The sequence below is a fragment of the Rhincodon typus genome, chromosome 4 (genome assembly GCF_021869965.1).
Source record: "Rhincodon typus isolate 14 chromosome 4, sRhiTyp1.1, whole genome shotgun sequence".
Taxonomy (NCBI): domain Eukaryota; kingdom Metazoa; phylum Chordata; class Chondrichthyes; order Orectolobiformes; family Rhincodontidae; genus Rhincodon; species Rhincodon typus.
In genome coordinates, this window is record NC_063335.1 from 6021305 (window position 1) to 6039209 (window position 17905).

At 41.5% G+C, this 17905-nt stretch overlaps 2 protein-coding genes across 4 annotated transcripts in view; one reads left to right on the top strand and one right to left on the bottom strand.

Annotated features, from left to right (window-relative positions):
• The window catches only part of LOC109933307 (TPR and ankyrin repeat-containing protein 1), an 89827-nt gene extending 79259 nt beyond the window's left edge, over nt 1-10568 (bottom strand). For 2 of the 3 annotated variants that reach the window (XM_048595555.1, XM_048595553.1), the window contains exon 1: nt 10400-10568. The gene's annotated coding sequence lies outside the window, so the exon portion shown is untranslated. Of the gene's footprint in view, nt 1-342; nt 776-10399 lie in introns of those variants that run through there. The other variant, XM_048595554.1, reaches the window with a different exon arrangement.
• A 249-nt stretch (nt 10569-10817) lies between these two features.
• The window catches only part of mlh1 (mutL homolog 1, colon cancer, nonpolyposis type 2 (E. coli)), a 51246-nt gene continuing 44158 nt past the window's right edge, over nt 10818-17905 (top strand). The window contains exon 1 of the mRNA XM_048595833.1: nt 10818-11013. Coding sequence (XP_048451790.1) covers nt 10901-11013 — 113 coding nt within the window. The 5' untranslated portion in view covers nt 10818-10900. The remainder of the gene's footprint in view (nt 11014-17905) is intronic.

A 17905-nucleotide genomic window follows, 5' to 3' on the forward strand; every position in this document is an offset into this window, starting at 1 on the left:
TGGCCTGCTGTGTTCATCCAGCTCTACACCTTGTTACCTCAGATTCTCCAGCATCTGTAGTTCCTACTACTATCTCTGAAACAATGTTGATATCTTTCTATATTAAGAACTAAAAATGTTTGAAAAGTAAGGTCAGCAGCAGCACAGGTTTTAATGGTTCAAATAAGGGGAACATTAAACAGTTAGTACAAGCTCTCAATTTCCAGATAATCACTAGGGAGGGCAATTAACTCCACCTAACCCTCAGCAAGTTCCCATTGTTGCGACTGGACACACAGATTTGAAAATGTTGCCCCAGGATAACAAAACAAAAAAAAGAATCACAGGAAATCAACAACTCACCAGGACAGCAATGTCATAGAGGGCGGAGGTTGCTTCAACAGGAATGAGTGTCTTTCTTCAACTGGAGGAGTAGCATTTTGCAAAACATTGAGCTCCCCTGACAACTAATAATGAGAACACTAGCAGCTGCCAAAGCCTCTGAAGTAGTGTCTCTATGCTTCTCTCTCTGTCTCTCTCTGTGTATCTCTCTACATTTCTTTTCCTGTCTCTTTCTCTCCTCCTGTCTTTGGCTATGTCTCTCTTTGTTTCTTCGCCTCTCCTCCTGTCTCTGTGCCTCTCCTCCACTACTCTCTCTATCTCTCTGAGTTCCTCAGCCACAGCCTCGGTTAGGTTTCATTAAAACTCTTGCAGCCACGTCATTGCCAGGAAAACAAAACTAAAAACCAAATCTTAACATCAACAAACTACATGTGTAACTTTCAATTCCAAAATACAAATAATTAACATCACTCCCTGTACGTAGCTGGGTCCTTGTAATTGAAGCATTTAATCTGGGAGAAACAAAACCTGGCAAATTCAGTAACCAGTTTCACTTTCTATTCCTGCTCCAAAACATAGCCACGAAAGCACCATTAAAACTGCTCAACGTGTTGGTAAATAAAAACAAGTGGAGTGAACTGGGGTTTGTTATTGTCAGTTACTTCTGTTAAAAATCACAAAATTCTTCCCTCTCCCAGATATTTTTAGGAAAATCTATGCCATAACTAAGAAAAAACATCCACTCAGTTAAAGAAAGAAAGTTTTATTCACCCCATCTTGCTACTTGCATTTATTTCACTTTTAGCTTGGTGCAAAGTCTGAAGTAGCTTCACAGGAGTGTTATGGAATTACATTTGGCACCAAGTCACGTAAGGAAAGATTACAAAGGGAGACAAGGCTTGGTCAAAGAGGCAGGTTTCAAGGAAGATGTGAAGAGGCATTGATAACACAGTGTGGAGCTGGAGGACAACAGCAGGCCAGGCAGAATCAGGGGAGCAGTTATCTCCGACTCCAGCATTGGCAGTTCTTTCTATCTCGGAGTGCCTGCTCCTCTGATGCTGCCTGGTCTGCTGTGTTTCTCCAGCTCCACACTGTGCTATCTCTGACTCCGGCATCGGCAGCTCTTACTATCTCTGAAGAGGCAGTGAGCTTTGAGGGGAGAAAAGCCAAGGCACCAGAAAGCATGGCCCAAAGTGCTTCCTAAAGGTCATTTTTTTTTAACATCTTTGCATGTAAAGTGTTTACCTGGACACTAAATTTGTGCAGTGTTGCTGCCTAGTCTGTAGGGACAGCTCAGTGGCATGTGACACCCCTCCAGGGAAACTCAGGTCTTTTCATTCTATGTTTACGCTGTGTGTACACAACAACTGAAGCACTGACACAACTGCTTTGAGTGTAATTGCACACTTAAAAGTCACAGGAATTAGAGCACAGACACACCTCAATGAACCGCTGCCCTTGCGTGACTTGCTTTATGTTTCCAGCATTTTACTTTCTATTTCCTCTGGGGATGTAAGTGGCATGGAGTTGGGTTAGCATGTAAAAAGATGCAGTATAGACACAATTGTGAACAACGCAGCTAAATGGGTACAGTTGAGACATATTTAAAATATTACACTGAAAAGATAATGATTCAGTGTACAGGTAATAACGGAGATCCTCTCATCCCAGTCTCTCAGCTGGAATGTATCAACTTTTTTTAAAAAAAAGTAGTTCACCTTAAGGTTAAACAGGTCTAGAAAAAAAAAATTAAGGTATCATTTCTGAAGAAGGGTCTAGGCCCGAAACGTCAGCCTTCCTGCTCAGCCTGCTGTGTTCATCCAGCTCTACACCTTGTTATCTCAGGATATCACATGTAGTTAATTAAATAGTAAGTTGAACAGGCTAGCACCTACTTGAAGTTGCTTTCTTACATAAAAAAGGAATTCTTAAGATAAAATACATGAGTTAAGAAACCTACAGATATTACCTGTAACTAATAGGTGTTGTGTGACTTTGACTGAATCATAGAATCTCTTCGGTGTGGAAGCAGGCCATTCGGCTCATCGAGTCCACACCGACCCTCTAAAAAGACTCCCAACCCCCGCATTTCCCATGGCTAATCCACATCCCTAGACACCATGAGACAATTCAGCATGGCCAATCCACCTGACCTGCACACCTTGGGACTGTGGGAGGAAACCTATGTAGACACAGGGAGAATGTGCAACCTCCACACAATCCAACCCTCAGGCAACTGAGCCCAGGTCCCTGGCGCTGTGACGCACCATACGACTACACCATACTGAATAAGACAAAAAAAATTATCAAATGATCTTCTTTATAAATAAGTGTTTTTATGAATAAAATATAAGAAATGAATAAATTCACAGCATTCTCACTTTAAGATGTTATAAATAATTTGACCAGATAAAAGTTCTGGGCTGACAATTTGACCAGATAAAAGTTGTAATACCGAATAACGCAACCTTATAAAGGTGGAGAATGAATCTATGCAGAGACAGAATGCCCACATTTGCAAGGTATGATTTAACTAGATTCAGTATAAACATGGGAATCTTATAGCAAGAAACTCAGGTGTGCTGGTCTTTGTCAAACAACACCTCATTTCCTTCTCACAAGTGAGAGAGAATATCTTACTATATACTTGGGAAATTTAAGGTGACAGGTTAGTTTGAATTTTGATGATTATTCTAAGACAAATGGCAGTAATATTAGATTTTTGTATTTTATGCCAAAAGACTTTGTTTTCTACCTTTTTGATCAGTTGAAGTGTACTTGGAAACATATCTCCTTTTGAAAACATTGATTTTCTCCATTTTCACTAATATCCATCATTGCATTTCAATAAAAAAATTGCTGTTTTCCCCGTTGTATTGCTAACCGAGCATCCACAGCTCTTTAGCTTTATGCCTCTCTCTCCAAACCGTGGCCAGATTACATCATCGAGGCCAGTCTAACTAATGTTATGAATGATATTCTCCAACACTGCTTACTGCTATTGAAATGTCAGTGTGATTTCACTCCCACTCTACTGTCTACAGTGAGGTTATTTCAAGAAATACGTTTTCCTTCCTCTCTTGTGCCTTAGCAGTCCTCAAAAACAAAACATATGTGGCTCAATCATTTTTCTTCCTTCATATATCAGTCCTCAGTCAATGTTCACATGTAGGCTAATATTCTTTTTCAAGCTCAGAACTGTGTCTATAATGAGTCTGCCAGTCTAATTTTAAGTCCTGAACAAATTACAGCAAATCAGAGATTGAAACCTTACTTTGTATTCACCGTGAATTTTGTTCCTTTTACACGAACTCCAACCACCCAGTTTGTCATTGCTGTTCAACAAATTTGATTCCAAATAATTTGTCTTTGATTCCTGTTGGAGTTCTAATTAAACTCCAAACACAAATGACAGAAATATTTAATTCTGCTTCTGCAAAGCCGCTTTACTTTAGCCCTTCTACTGCTCAAATCTTTATACAAGCTCCTCACACCTGCCAATTCAGTTTCTCCCAAACGTTCCTCTCTACTCATTCTTTCTCCACACTTCAAACTTCGTCTTGGCCGGTAGGCAACTTGTATTATCTAACATTAACTTCCTTCTTTCTGATGTACAATGCTCATCTCCTCAAACCCAGGATGTCATATTCAAAACAAGAAATAAATACTGTCGATGTTGAAAAGCACATCTGACAACTAGAATGACTCAAATCAGAGGAAAAGACACTAACTGCATCTTGTGTCACAGAAACAGATGGTCCTGCTGTCTTTGGGCTGAATTCTTGTGAGGAGCTGCACCTGATCTCAGTAAACCACAAGATGAAGGAGATTTCAATGAAGGTTGAAGATAGTGCTGTTCAATGTTTGCACTGCATAAGAAAATGATTGCCAGAATCAGAGTCAAAGGAGTGGATAAGGTCTAACGCTGAGAGAGCTAACATATAAAGCCAAATTAATTGGACTATAGTCAGACATTGAAATTCTCAAGTCCAACACTAAGAGACATGCAGAGTTCTTGACAGAAACAGGAAAAGAGCTCATTTAGAAAGTTCAGGCAGAGAAAAAAAGAGATTGATACAAACCTACATTATTTCAAAAAGAAACATGAGAATAAGAGCACAGTAGTTGACCATGAAAGACTGAAAGCAGAGCAGGGCATCATGTGGTATGCTGAAAAGGATCATATGGACAAGAAACTGCAAACAGAGGGAGGCAAAGAGGAGTTCCTTAACCTTGAATCAAACCTTCAACAGCACATACTCAAATAGAAAAGAATGACAGTGCTAACTAAGTTCAGACAGCAATTGAGGAAACTTCAGATGCAATTTAACAGAACATCACGGTCAGAGAATGATTTTCAGGAGACCAGTAATAATCCGTAAGAAATGCTGAAGTGTTCAGGAAAGAAAGTGTGAAATGTAATGCTCTGCAAAATGGAGTCCATGAGTCCAGATGAGTGTGGGGAGCAATCAAAGTCGGTTTGCCACTTGGATCATTCTTTTCACGTTAACAGTTAACTCTGCATTTCTAGCTGAGAATTTGGAACCTGGCTCCTTTAGAAATGTGGAATGTAGCTGAAATCAATAGCTCCATCCCCTCCCCTGTAGGGATGATAGTCAAGACAAGTCAAACCATGGCTCTTTTCTCAGCTAGCTATCAGTGCTGTGTTCTGAGATTTAAATGTCCAACAAAACAGCCTGACACCTTGACAGCTGCTATGAAAAGGGAGTGTGGAAGGCAAGTGTGGGGTTATGGTGGCAGCTAAGTGACAGAGATCTTGGGGTAGGTCGGGGTGAGCAAGTTTGTGTGTGTTGGGGTCAGTAGCAAGGAAAGTAGTGAACATCAGGGCCACTGGAGGAGTTTGAGGGCCCGTGGGCCCAGATAGAGAGAGCAGGGTAAGTGACAGGGCTGTCACATTTCAGGCCAAGGTTGTGGTGGGAGGGGCAGTAGCGGCTGGGAGAGGGGAAGAGGGCAATGTTAGGAAGTGTAGTTGGAAGGGGTGGGGTTGGTGCTTGGCGGGGCATGAAGGTCAGGTTAATAGTTACCCAGGAGTCGGGCAATTGAAAATTGCTTTTAGCATTTTGTGGGCAAATTATCTTGACGGAAGCCAAACTCAGCAAATTGTCTGATGTTAAGGGACATTTTCTAGAGGATTTCAGATGCTGGGGAATCGCTCATCAGAATCTTCAATTTCCTGGGCAATTTCCACCGAGTACACTGCATCCAGGATTCCACAGGATCCAGATGCGCTACTGGAATATCTGGAGGGGAACCACAGCAAATTCAAAGGAAGATGGTTGTGGTTTTTGGCGATCAATCATCTCATATCCAACGTATCTCTGCAGGAGATCTTTGGCCAACCATCTTCAATTGCTTCATCAATAACATTCCTTCAATTCTAAAGGTCAGAAGTGGACATGTTTGCTGATGATTACACAATGTTCAGCACAATTTGTGACTCCTCAAATATTGAAGCAGTCCCCATCCATATGGAGCAAGACCTGGACACAACATCCAGGCTAATAGGAGGCAAGTAATATTTGCACCATACAAGTAGTGAGAAATGACCACCTTCAACAAGACAGAATGCAAGCATCGCTCCTGAAATTCAATGGCATTGCCACTGCTAAATCCCTCACATGACTAATCTATAGGTGTACTTTAGGTATACTAAGCTTAACTAACAGAACAAATGTTGTTTACAACAGCATGTTACAGGCCAGGAATCTTGCAGTGAGTAACTCACCTCTCATCTTTCCAACATTTTACCACAAACTACAAGGCACAAATCAGGAGTGTGATGGAATACTCTTCACTTGCGTAGATGGGTGCAGCTCCAACAACACTCATGAGCTTCAGTACTTTCCAGGTCAAAGAAGCCCATTTACACCATGTACCATTTTCAACATTCACTCTTTTGACCATCAATGTACAATAGTAGTAATATGTACTTTCAGCAAGATGCACAGCAGCAACTCATCAAGGATCCCTCAACTTCCAAATCCAAAACCACTCACCTAGAAGGACAGGGATAGCAGATACATGGTAACACTACCATCTCCAAGTTCCCCTCTAAGACACATACCATACTGACTTGGAACTATATTGCCAGTCTTTCATTGTCTGGAACCCATGCCACAACGGTTGCAGTGGTTCAAGAAGGCAGCTTGCCAGGGCAACAAATGCTGATTGAGCCAGAAATCCCCAGATCCCACGAGCAATTTTTTTTTTTAAAATGTAGGAAGCTGACACGTAAAGTGGTTGAAACAGCAGAAATTAATGGACATAATCATAATGTAGAGCTGAAGGAGAAGTCCTAGCAGGTTGAAGGCTAACTGCAGTGTTCCATTTTAGCTTAGCAGAAGAAAAACATATCATCACATAACCAATGACATTATTCATGTCAGTTGGTAAAACAAAAACAAGCCATAAGTCACCTTTAAATTTTAAGTCTAAACTAATAATGGATAGTTTAAATTCATATGTAGAAGCATTGTATTTTTGAAAAGAAAGATGTATTATTTCAATGCATAGTTTACACATATTTATACATAAGTACTCACTGCTGCAATATGATCTGTGTATCAAACTAACAACGTGTATGCACCTGATGGAATGCATCTTAGGATATGAAAAGAAGTAGCTGCAGAGATAGCAAATTCACTGGGCAGTATATTTCCAGAATCATTAGATTCTGGAAAAGTCCCAGAGGATTAGAAAACTGCCAATGTAATACCTTTACCTAAAAAAAAAGCTAAGGAGACAAAAAACAGGTAACTATAGCCCCATTTCTCCACTCAATAGTATTCAGCTCCTCAATTCTTTCCTTAAAAGTGCAGAACATCACATTTTCCCACAATACAGTCCATCTGCCAAGTTTTCACGTACTCACTTAACTGTATGTATCCTTCTGCAGGCTCGGTCATCCTCACCACTTGACTAGCCATCTATTTTGGGTCATCTGCAAACTTGGCTATTGTACATTCATTCTCCTCATCCAAGTTATTAATATACATTATAAATAACTGTGACCCCAGCACTAATCCCTGGGCACTCCACTAATTACAGGTCCCCATGCTGAAAATGTCCCCTTCTCATAACTCTCTGGCTTTTCATTAGCCAATCCTCTATCCATGCTACCTCGAACTAATACTACCTCCAACTCCAGGAGCTCTCATTTTATCAAGTAGCCTAACATGTGATACCGTATGAAATACCTTCTGAAAATCCAAATATATTACATTGACCGAGTCCCTTTTACCTATCCTGCTTGTTACCTCAAGAATTCTAATAAATTTGTGAGGCATGATTTTCTCTTCAAGAAGCTATGCTGACTCTGTTTGATCATTATGTATTTCTAAATGCTTTGTTATAACACCCTTTATAATAGTCTTGAATGCTTTCCCAAATGCAGGCAAGTGGGACTAGTTTAGTTTGGGAACATGGTTGGCATGATCTGTGATAACAAAGTGTAGAGCTGGATGAACACAGCAGGGCAAGCAGCATCAGAGGAGCAGCAAGGCTGACGTTTCAGGCCTAGACCCTTCTGCTTTCAAGCTGTATGACTCCAATAACTTTGAAGACAGAGTTGAGACAACATTTCTTCTCTGACAGGGTAGTCAGTCTGGGGAAATCTTTAATGCAGCAGGCTGCTGAGGCAGGATCATTAAGGATATTCAAGGCTTTGATAGACTTTTAATTTCTCAGGGAATCAAGTGTTATGGGGAAAAGGCTGGAAAATGGAGTTGACGATTATCAAACCAGCCATGATCACAACGAATGGCAGAGCAGACCCAATGGGCTGAAATGCCTACTTCTGCACCAAAGATAGTAAGAATTGCCAATGCTGGATTCTGGATTCAGAGATAACACAGTGTGGAGCTGGAGGAACACTGCAGGCCAGGCAGCAGAAGAGCAGAAAAGCTGAGGTTTTGGGTCGGGACCCTTCTTCAGAAAAGAAGGGTCCTGACCCGAAACGTCAGCTTTCCTGATCCTCTGATGCTGCCTGGCCTGCTGTGTTCCTCTAGCTCCACACTGTGTTATCTCTAGTTCTGCGCTTATGTCTTGTGGTCAGTTGGCAGCATGTGTTGTGATGGGAGAAATATATTTAGCGAGGCTCCAGCATTTGTCTTGATAGTGTGATTACATTAAACTTCTGGGAACAACAAGATATAACTCAAGGTAAACAGTGAAATGTAAAATACAAACATAAAATGCTGGAAACAAGCATCAGGTATAGCTGTATCTATGGAGATAGGAACAAAGTTCATGTTTCATGTCTACAGTTTCCATGAGAGTAGTGTGAAACTCAAAAAAAACTGCAAAAATAGAACCAACACAAGGATTAGCGTTCTGATATCCTATGAAGGCTTCACTTAAGAGTTTTGATGACAATTTCAAATTCTTGGTGAAGCTCAACTGGTCCAGCAAAAAAAGTGCAGCTTCTCCTTTGAAAGAAGGCTGATATCTGAGGAATTGTACAAGTTAATGATTCTGAAGGGGTCAAAGTTCATATTATATTGGCTCCACCCATTCTAGAGACATCAGTCTCAGGTGGAGAAGGGAAGTTCTGCTGTAACGTTTGAAGATAGATGTATCTGTAACAGCTCTCTAAGTAATTATGCTTAGGAATTTATCACAATCAAGCAACAAATCTTATCTAAGAACAGTAACTCTTTTGAATGCTGTGCTGGTGCATCCTCTACCAAAAATCACTAGATAGACAAAGCAAAGACAAGAGACCTTGGTAGCAACAAACTACTTCATACAACCCATTCCCAGTCCTATATTCTGATCAAAATGGCAAATATCATATGACACCAGGAGTGAATGTCTAGGAAAACACCACTGAGGCAGACAGACAACAAAAGGAGGAAATCCCAACTGTTGGACTCCTCCAAAATTGTTTGCATTGTCCTTTCCTGCTGGCAAAAGACCGCAGAGCCAAATTGGTCTACAAACATAAGAACTAGGAGCAGGAGTAGGCTGTCTGGCCCTTTGAGCCTGCTCCGCCATTCAATAAGATCATGGCTGATCCTTTTGTGGACTCAGATCCACTTACCCGCGTTCTCACCGTATCCTTTAATTCCTTTATTGTTCAAAAAAATCTACCTTATCTTTAAAAACGTTTACTGAAGTAGCATCAACTACTTCACTGGGCAAGGAATTCCATAGATTAACAACCCGCTGGGTGAAGAAATTCCTTCTCAGTTCAGTCCTAACTCTGCTCCCTCTAATCTTGAGGCTATGCCCTCTTGTCCTAGCTTCACCTGCCAGTGGAAACATCCTCTCTACTTCTATCTTATCTATTCCCTTCATAATTTTATATGTTTCTATAAGATCCCCCCTCAATCTTCTGAATTCCAATGAATATAATCCCAATCTACTCAGTCTCTCTTTATAAGCCAACCCCCTCAACTCCGGAATCAACCTAGTGAACCTCCTTTGCACCCCCTCCAGTGCCAGTACATCCAAACCCATCAGATCTCTGCCAAACACCCAGATGAACATGAGCAGCTTCATACCCTCTAGGGAGGTACAAGATAATGTTTTACAGAGTACAGTTATGCACTGAAAAAGAAAATTGAGTTGAGGACGACCAGATGAGCCATGATCTCATTAAATGGCTGAGCAGACTCGAAGGGCTGAATGGCCTATTTTTGCTCTTGGGTCTTGTGGGTGAACTGGCTTTTCTAATTTTGATAAAATGTGACGGATACATTTGAAAAATTGCCCTCTTTGAAGACAGTAGTTTCCCTAATTTATTTGTACTTCATTAGTGGCTTAGCACAACAGGATGTCTTGTGATACGGAGAGGAGCAGATTAACACTTATTCAAAACGCAAGAGCGTGAAAAAGACTTCCACAGGATTGTAAATCACACAGAATAAGAAATTCTCTGCTCCTCCGTTTGGTTTCCCCTCGCTTTTCTTCATTCTGCAATATGATTTTCACGATGCAAAGTATGATTTTTGCAGCAGGGACACTTCCAAGGGAAAGAGTCTCTCAAGCTTTCCACTGACAATGACAATAATAATAATAATAATTCAGGTGCCAAAAAGAAAGACGTTCCCGTTACCGTGACTCAGTAATTGCACTGGGATACAACTCCTTTGGTCAGTCTCTCTATCATTAGCTTGTTCCAACGCCAGAACCGAGTCATCACATCGTCCCCAAGCCCAGGGCCAAAGCCCCGGGGCTGCGCGCGCGATGGAACCGCAGCGGGAAGGGCGGATTCTGCACAGAGCTGATGATCGACAGCTGGATCCTCCCATGGACAGCGTCCAATCACTGTGAGTGGCGGCGGAACGATCCAATGGGTACGGACTGAGCCCGACGGTTGACGGCCGGGCTGTCCACTCAGCACTACGCTGGTGTGGACGTCGCTGGCCAGAGTTTCCCAATGAGCGCGGCCGCTGCACCGTGATTGGCAGTTAGGGGCGGGAATTCCTCCCCTGCCAGGAAGGGGGGGTGGAAAAACGGCGGTAGAGGGCGGGACTTCCTGCAGGCTGCGCGAGCTGAGCGGTTGGTGGCGGTGGTTGAGGACGGGTTGCGTTTTTAACCATTGAACGGGTCAGTTATGGTGACTCCCGGCGTGATCCGCAGGCTGGAGGAGACCGTGGTGAACAGGATCGCTGCTGGCGAGGTGATCCAGAGGCCTGCGAATGCCATTAAAGAGATGGTGGAGAACAGGTGGGTCGATCTTCGTCTTGCTCTCGTGCAGTACATGATGGCTAGGAATGGGTTTTCGCTAACATTGAGACAACAAGGTGCAGGGCTGGATGAACACAGCGGGCCAAGCAGCATCATAGGAGCAGAAAGGCTGACGTTTCGGGCCTAGACCCTTCTTCAGAAAAGGGGGAGGGGAAGGGGGTTTTGAAATAAATAGGGAGAGAGTGGGAGGCGGATAGAGGATGGATAGAGGAGAGGATAGGTGGAGAGGAGACAAACAGGTCGAAGAGGCGGGGATGGAGCCAGTAAAGGTGAGTGTAGGTGGGGAGTTAGGGAGGGGATAGGTCAGTCCAGGGAGGATGGACAGGTCAAGGGGGCGGGATGAGGTTGGCCGGTAGGAGATGGAGGTGCGGCTTGAGGTGGGAGGAAGAACATGTTAGGGAGGCAGGGACGAGCTGGTCTGGTTTTGGGATGCGGTAGGGGGAGGGGAGATTTTGAAGCTTGTGAAATCCACATTGATACCATTGGGCTGCAGGGTTCCCAAGCGGAATATGAGTTGCTGTTCCTGCAACCTTCGGGTGGCATCGTTGTGGTACTGCAGGAGGCCCAGGATGGACATGTCGTCTGAGGAATGGGAGGGGGAGTTGAAATGGTTCGCGACTGGGAGGTGCAGTTGTTTATTGCGAACCGAGCGTATGCAGGGCTGGATATCTACTATCTCTGATTCAATTTCGCTAACATTGAGTGCCTCAGGCATTGGAGTACCAGTCGGTTCTGCTATAACGGGATAGCTGCAACTAACGGGGCCTGTGGGAAACGCGGGACCACCAAAGAAAAAAAAAATCACTCAAAATTGCTCAAAAATCACTCAAAAGCACCTATCACGAAGGATAGCACATTTTGAATAAATGTTTAATTCATATCTAATAATGAAATAATACAGTAAATTTAATACCTTATCTTGAAAAAAATTGTCAAGCTGACTTGATAGGAGAGGAGGTTTTGAGGTTGCTGTGTTGTTAATGCAGGGGCTGAGTGTCGTCGTCATCATCTTCACCTTCAGGGGCAATTGTGGTTGCAGAGTTAGGGTGAAAAATAGTTAATCCAGAAGTTGATGGCAGTGGCTCATTGTCTTCTGACTGTTTCTTGGGTGTTGGCTTTAAAAAAGACATCCAGTTTTTGTTGCTTTGTCCTTTTTCCTCTTTCGTGAAGCTGTTCATAGGGTGCCAAATCAGATTTAATTCCATGAACTGCTACCTTGCTGCATTCTGCATTGTAATCGTTGACTTCTAAGAGCTGCAACTGCTTCTCAATTTCCCTCAGGATAGAAGACAAAACAGAAGTGGAAAACTCTTGTGGTGGTGCATCCTGGACTTGATCCTCTTCATCTCTAGCTTCCACTTCCCCCTCAGTGACAAGTTGCAAATCAGCTGTAGAGAGGTCTTCACAGTGGGACTCAAACAACTCTTCAACATCCTCATTCTCCACTCTTCAAATTGTGTTATAGCCAATGCAAGATTGCGTTTTAGAAATAGCGTTTCTCTATCCGTCAGTAGCATTATAGCCAATTTGCGTTGCTGGAACACACATTATAGCAGAACCGACTGCACTACTTTATCTGAACTCTGAAACCCATTCAGTACAAATGGGTCTAATTTCCTGTTTGGAATTCAGGGTGTGCAGTGGAATTGAATGAGATTGCACAGACATTACAGGAGATGTTGAACACAATGTTGCAGATGACATTTTGATGCTGGTAAATATGAAGTGCCACACACAATAAAGAAAAATGATCCAACATGGGCCCTGTTCATGTACGTGTGTGCAGATGTATCTTTTCCTATTCATTTATGGGCTGTGGGCATCATTGGTTGGACTAGCGTTTGTTGCCTATCCTAAATTGTTTCTACTAAAGTAATGTTGAGCTGCCTTTGTTATGACACTGGGACAGCAAGCCAGCCAAAATCAGACTCGCTAACACTGAATATTGTAACACAGTAAAATTAAAAGTTCATATTGCAACATGATAAAATTAAAAATTCACTGACCCTCAAAATAGCATAATTGTTGCTAACCAGACTTTTCAAATAACAGATATCAGAATTTATACTTGAACACAACTTAACAATTTGTTCTTAGCAAACATCATGGTGATCTACTTAATATCTATGATCTAAGCCCAATCAACTTTAATCCCCACCCTCACTCGCACGCAGATGGACAAACAGACAGACACAGTTAAGGGATAAATTGAGAGAAATCTAAAGAATTGCAATTGCCACTTCAACGGTTTTTTGATGGGTACATGGCCTTCAAAAATGCTTGAATGATGATTTGTATTCCAGACACACAGAGTTGACCTTGCTTGAATTCCAAAGTCACCAAATTATGAAAATAATTTATGCAGGCTGCTGGAAACTTTTATGTATGTTTTACAAATTGGGGTTCTTTACTCAAAGCTTTCAATAATTGAACAACTACAAAGCAACCAAAACTCCAACCAGCTTTCAAGCTACACTGCCTTCTGCCCAAGGCCCAATCTGAACCAGTTCATTCTATGGTTTCTCTTTTTTTTTTATTGAATATTCTCTTTGTTTGACTGGCTAGTCTCGACCCCTTTGATTGTCCTTTTTAACATTCAAGCAGCTGCCAGCCCAAGAGGAGAAAGATTTTAAAACAGACATGAGAGGCAAATTTTTTTACACCGAGGATGGTTTGCATGTGGAATGCACTTCCTGAGGAAGTGGTGGATGTGAGTACAATTGCAGCATTTAAAAGACGTTTGGATAAGTACATGAATAGGAAAAGTTTTGGGGGGGCAGGGAGATATGGGCCAGGAACAGGCAGGTGGTACAAGTTGGTTTGGGATTATGTTCAGTGTGGATTGGTTGGACTGAAGAGTCTGTTTCCGTGCTGCATGACTCTGTCACTTCATAATACATCACGGGTGCCAAAATGTCTGCAGTATTCTTAGAACAATAATCAACCCGCAATAACTTTCCAGGCCAGTTCCCATTAATATCAGTTTCTTTGTTCAGTTCCGTTATTTTAAAGAAAACAAGCTACTACTCAGAGTTTAAAGTTCAACTTTCAACTTCAGCTAACAGTTCCAAACCAAACATAAGAAACATAATGAAAAATAGTGATGGTCCCAAAACCTCCTTTAACTGTAGACCCACAATGCTGTTAAGGAGTGAATGAATTCCAGGATTTTGACTCAGCTACCGTGAAGGATCGGCAATATCTTCCCAAGTCAGGCTGGTGAGTGGCTTGGAAGGCAAACTGCAGTTGGTGGTGTTCCCATTTATCTTCTGCCCTTGTCCTTCTCGATGGAAGTGATCATGGGTTTGGAAGGTGTTATCTGAAGAGCCTTAGTGAATTTCTGCAGTGCAACTTGTAGATCGTCCAAACTGCTGCTGCTGAGTGGTGGAGGGATTAATGTTTCTCTTGGCTGGTGTCCAGTTTCTTGAATGTTGTTGGAGTTGTACTCACCCAGATGAGTGGGGAGCACAGAGCAAACTTTGTTTTGATCGGCACATTATGAATCTGCACTCTTGATAAACCAGCAAAAATTATATAACTCAATTACCATGAAGTTTACTGCATTATTCTATCCAACTATTTATAGGTTTTAAATTTATTTACGTCAATTTAAATACACTTGATCAATCAAATGGCCACATGAAATATCAACAGTTGATTCAATTTCAAATCAACTTCTCCTCAAATACCGTGATCTATTTTGATGTCTGAGCAGTCTGTTGAGAGTGCGATTGAGAAGGCTATCTGCTGGTAGTTTTATTTAAGGCAAAGTTGCATTATTATTTAAGTGATTTATGCTGTAAATAAAGAATAACAGTGATGTGTACGCCCCCACATTACATTTCTATTTTTTTAGTATGTGTTTTTACATTGATAATCTGGAATATTTAATTGGCACATCCCCGTCCCATAGGTGCCAGATAATAAAGTTTATTGTACGTTTAGACGGTGGACAGTCTTGGGGAGTAGGAAGTGAATTACTCACTCCAGGATTCCTGGCTCTGATTTGCTCTTGTAGCCACAGCTTTTAATATGACTAATATGTTTATGGCCAATGGTAACCCTTGGGTTGTTCATAGTGGGGTTTTAGTGATGCTGTTGGCTTTGAGTGCCATAGGATGATCGTTAGATTCTCTTGTTAGAGATGCCAGATGGTGACCAAATTGTCAAAACTTGGACATTGTCCAGTTCTTGCTGCATTTGGACATTCTCTGGTTCAATACTTGAGGAGTCATGGGTGGTGCTGAACCTTGTGCAATCATTCATGAACATGATGGACAGAACATCATTGTAGCAACTGAAAATGTTTGGGTGTAGGACATTAACTTGAGTAACTCCTGGAGATATATCCTATTTGTAATATACATGGGCTAAAATTTTGGACAGTCAATTGATCATCTAAGCAAAGACATTCACTGTTTTTAAGTGATGTCAGCTGGTGCAATTGGACATGTCGTGATGAGTTTTCAAGGGGAAGGAAGATACATCATCTCATTTGCCAATTCGGTTTGTGTAGGGGTGACCTTTATCTATTCATACAAAGTGACTCGTACCTGCTTTACACTAAAGTGGCCCATGTTTGAAAGACACAATATGGCCAACAAGGATTAAAACAAAATGGGACAGCCTGCTCTAACATTCAAGTGAAACACACTGGTACCTTTGAACAAGACTACTCCAAGGTCAGCAAAAGAACCCTACCACCAACCATTTGAGACAGTTTTGATAAAAGAATGCCTAAGAATGGACAAATGATTAATTCCAGACTCATTAATGAAAGGATGATTGTCCCAGTAAATGAATAACACGAGGTGTATGTTTCATTCCATGAACCAGCCAAGATTAACTGTAAACAGTATTGAGTTATACAAATGTATAAATTGCTGTATTTTCACAGTAATTTTTGCTGGTTTATCAAGAGTACAGGTTCATAATGTGCTGAACAGCTGCAAAGACAACAGCTAAAGTTACTTTGTAGTAAATAGTTGCTTCTTTGAAACTACCTGCAATATTAAATAGACTCTAGTTAAAAATCCCTTAATCATAGAAGTAGTTTTAACATGTAACCAAAGTGTAATATCAGCATGAGGGGAAAAGCAATTAAACCTAAGCATGAAAGTTAATTAGCCTTAGGAACCACCTTTTCTTATGCCCTGAGCAACCCATTAATTACAAAGTGCTAACAGTAGAAGTAGCTTTTGTAACTTTACATTTTATAACTAACTTTATAATGGAAATTAATAGCAATTAGTCAAAACTGTCTTTTGTGATTTTACATATGTGATTAGGACAGTAGGAAATATGAATTTAATTGAAACATTTGTTGTCATCTGTACCCAAAGTAAAAAAAAGAGGAATGGCTGAATTTGATAAAAGAAAGCGCATGTAATACAATGAATAATAGAACCCAAGAGATAAGCCTGAGACAGATCTGAAGGAGAGTAGCCAGTAACTTTGGAATGCAAATGAATAGGATGAATAGAAAGGTCCCAAGGCTTAGAGATCACAATGTCTGGTAAACGCCATAAGACCATAGGAATGCCCATCATTGATGAGGTGTCCCACGGGATTGGGTGTATGGATTAAGGGGGAAGGCAGTGACTACACTGTATTTGATTATTGTAACAGAACATGTATAAAATGCTGTATTTTCACAGTAAAAAGCAGATTGTGTCATTGATCTCTCTTCTGATCTGAGCCAAAGACGAAGGGAGAAGTTAGTTTCTCAAGTCAAAGCCAGATTCGGGGAAGATCCTTTGACCCTCTCCCTGCACTAACCAGTTTCTGCTTGACTAAACATCTTCCACTTGCCTGAATCCTGCCGGCCTCCTGAGTGTTTGTCCCTAGTTTGTTGGGGGGTGGGGGGGTTGGGGGCGGGGACGGGGGAGGTGGTGCTCCTACAGTTTGTAACAGGTGAACCACCACCTATTACTAGGTTCAGGTGGAGCTACCTCTCTGAATGGACAGTATGATTAAATAACATAAAAACAAGAAGACAGCAGACAGTGAAGCAGGCAGCATTCCACATCTCTTGGTAGCATGAATTGTATCAAAAGGTAGGATTGGATTTCAGCCACCAAAATAAAACTTCAGATTAAAAAGCCTTCTCTAAACAGACAATGGTCCAACGAATATTTAGGCACATTCCTGCCTACCCTCTAACTAGCAGAGCAACTTTCCCTGGGTTTGTGTCGTTCCTAAATAATCTGTACCCTTCAATATTCAGGTCCCAATCCATGTTCTCCAGTAGTTTTCACTCTAATGAGCATCTTATTTATTTCCAGTTGTGCTGTCAGTTCACCTATTTTATTTGAAATGTTATGTGCATTGAGTATTTACATTCATTTTTTTTTATGACATCTGTCCTGTCTGTTAATTTACTCTCTGATGTGTACTGTTTATCTCTTCCCCTCATGGCCTATTTATCATCTCCTATATTAATAACTCTGTTTTGCCTTGAATCTACCCTTTGATATTTCATATTTTCCCAAATTTGATTCCTTGTCCACTATATCATTTAAAATCCTTTCTACTTCCCTTGTAATATAGGTCACAGCAACACCAACCCAGCACAGTTCAGGTGGAGATTGGGCCACTTTCAGTTGGAACTGATTCTTTGCCTCTACTTCACTCTGTCTCCAATTGACAGTACTTTTAACTTGCTCAGAGATTTAGCTGTATTTGCAGGGTTTAGATATCTTTTCACAGAGGGATGTCCATGATTTCACACTTCAGTGTGGCCTAACCTGCTCCAATTGATATGTGCTAGTCATATGACTGAGCCAAAGTCCAGCTAATCCAGAGGTAACAGTCCAGAACATTGTCTAGTCATGAGCATCTTTCAGAATTTCCTATTCTGCCTGTGGGAATA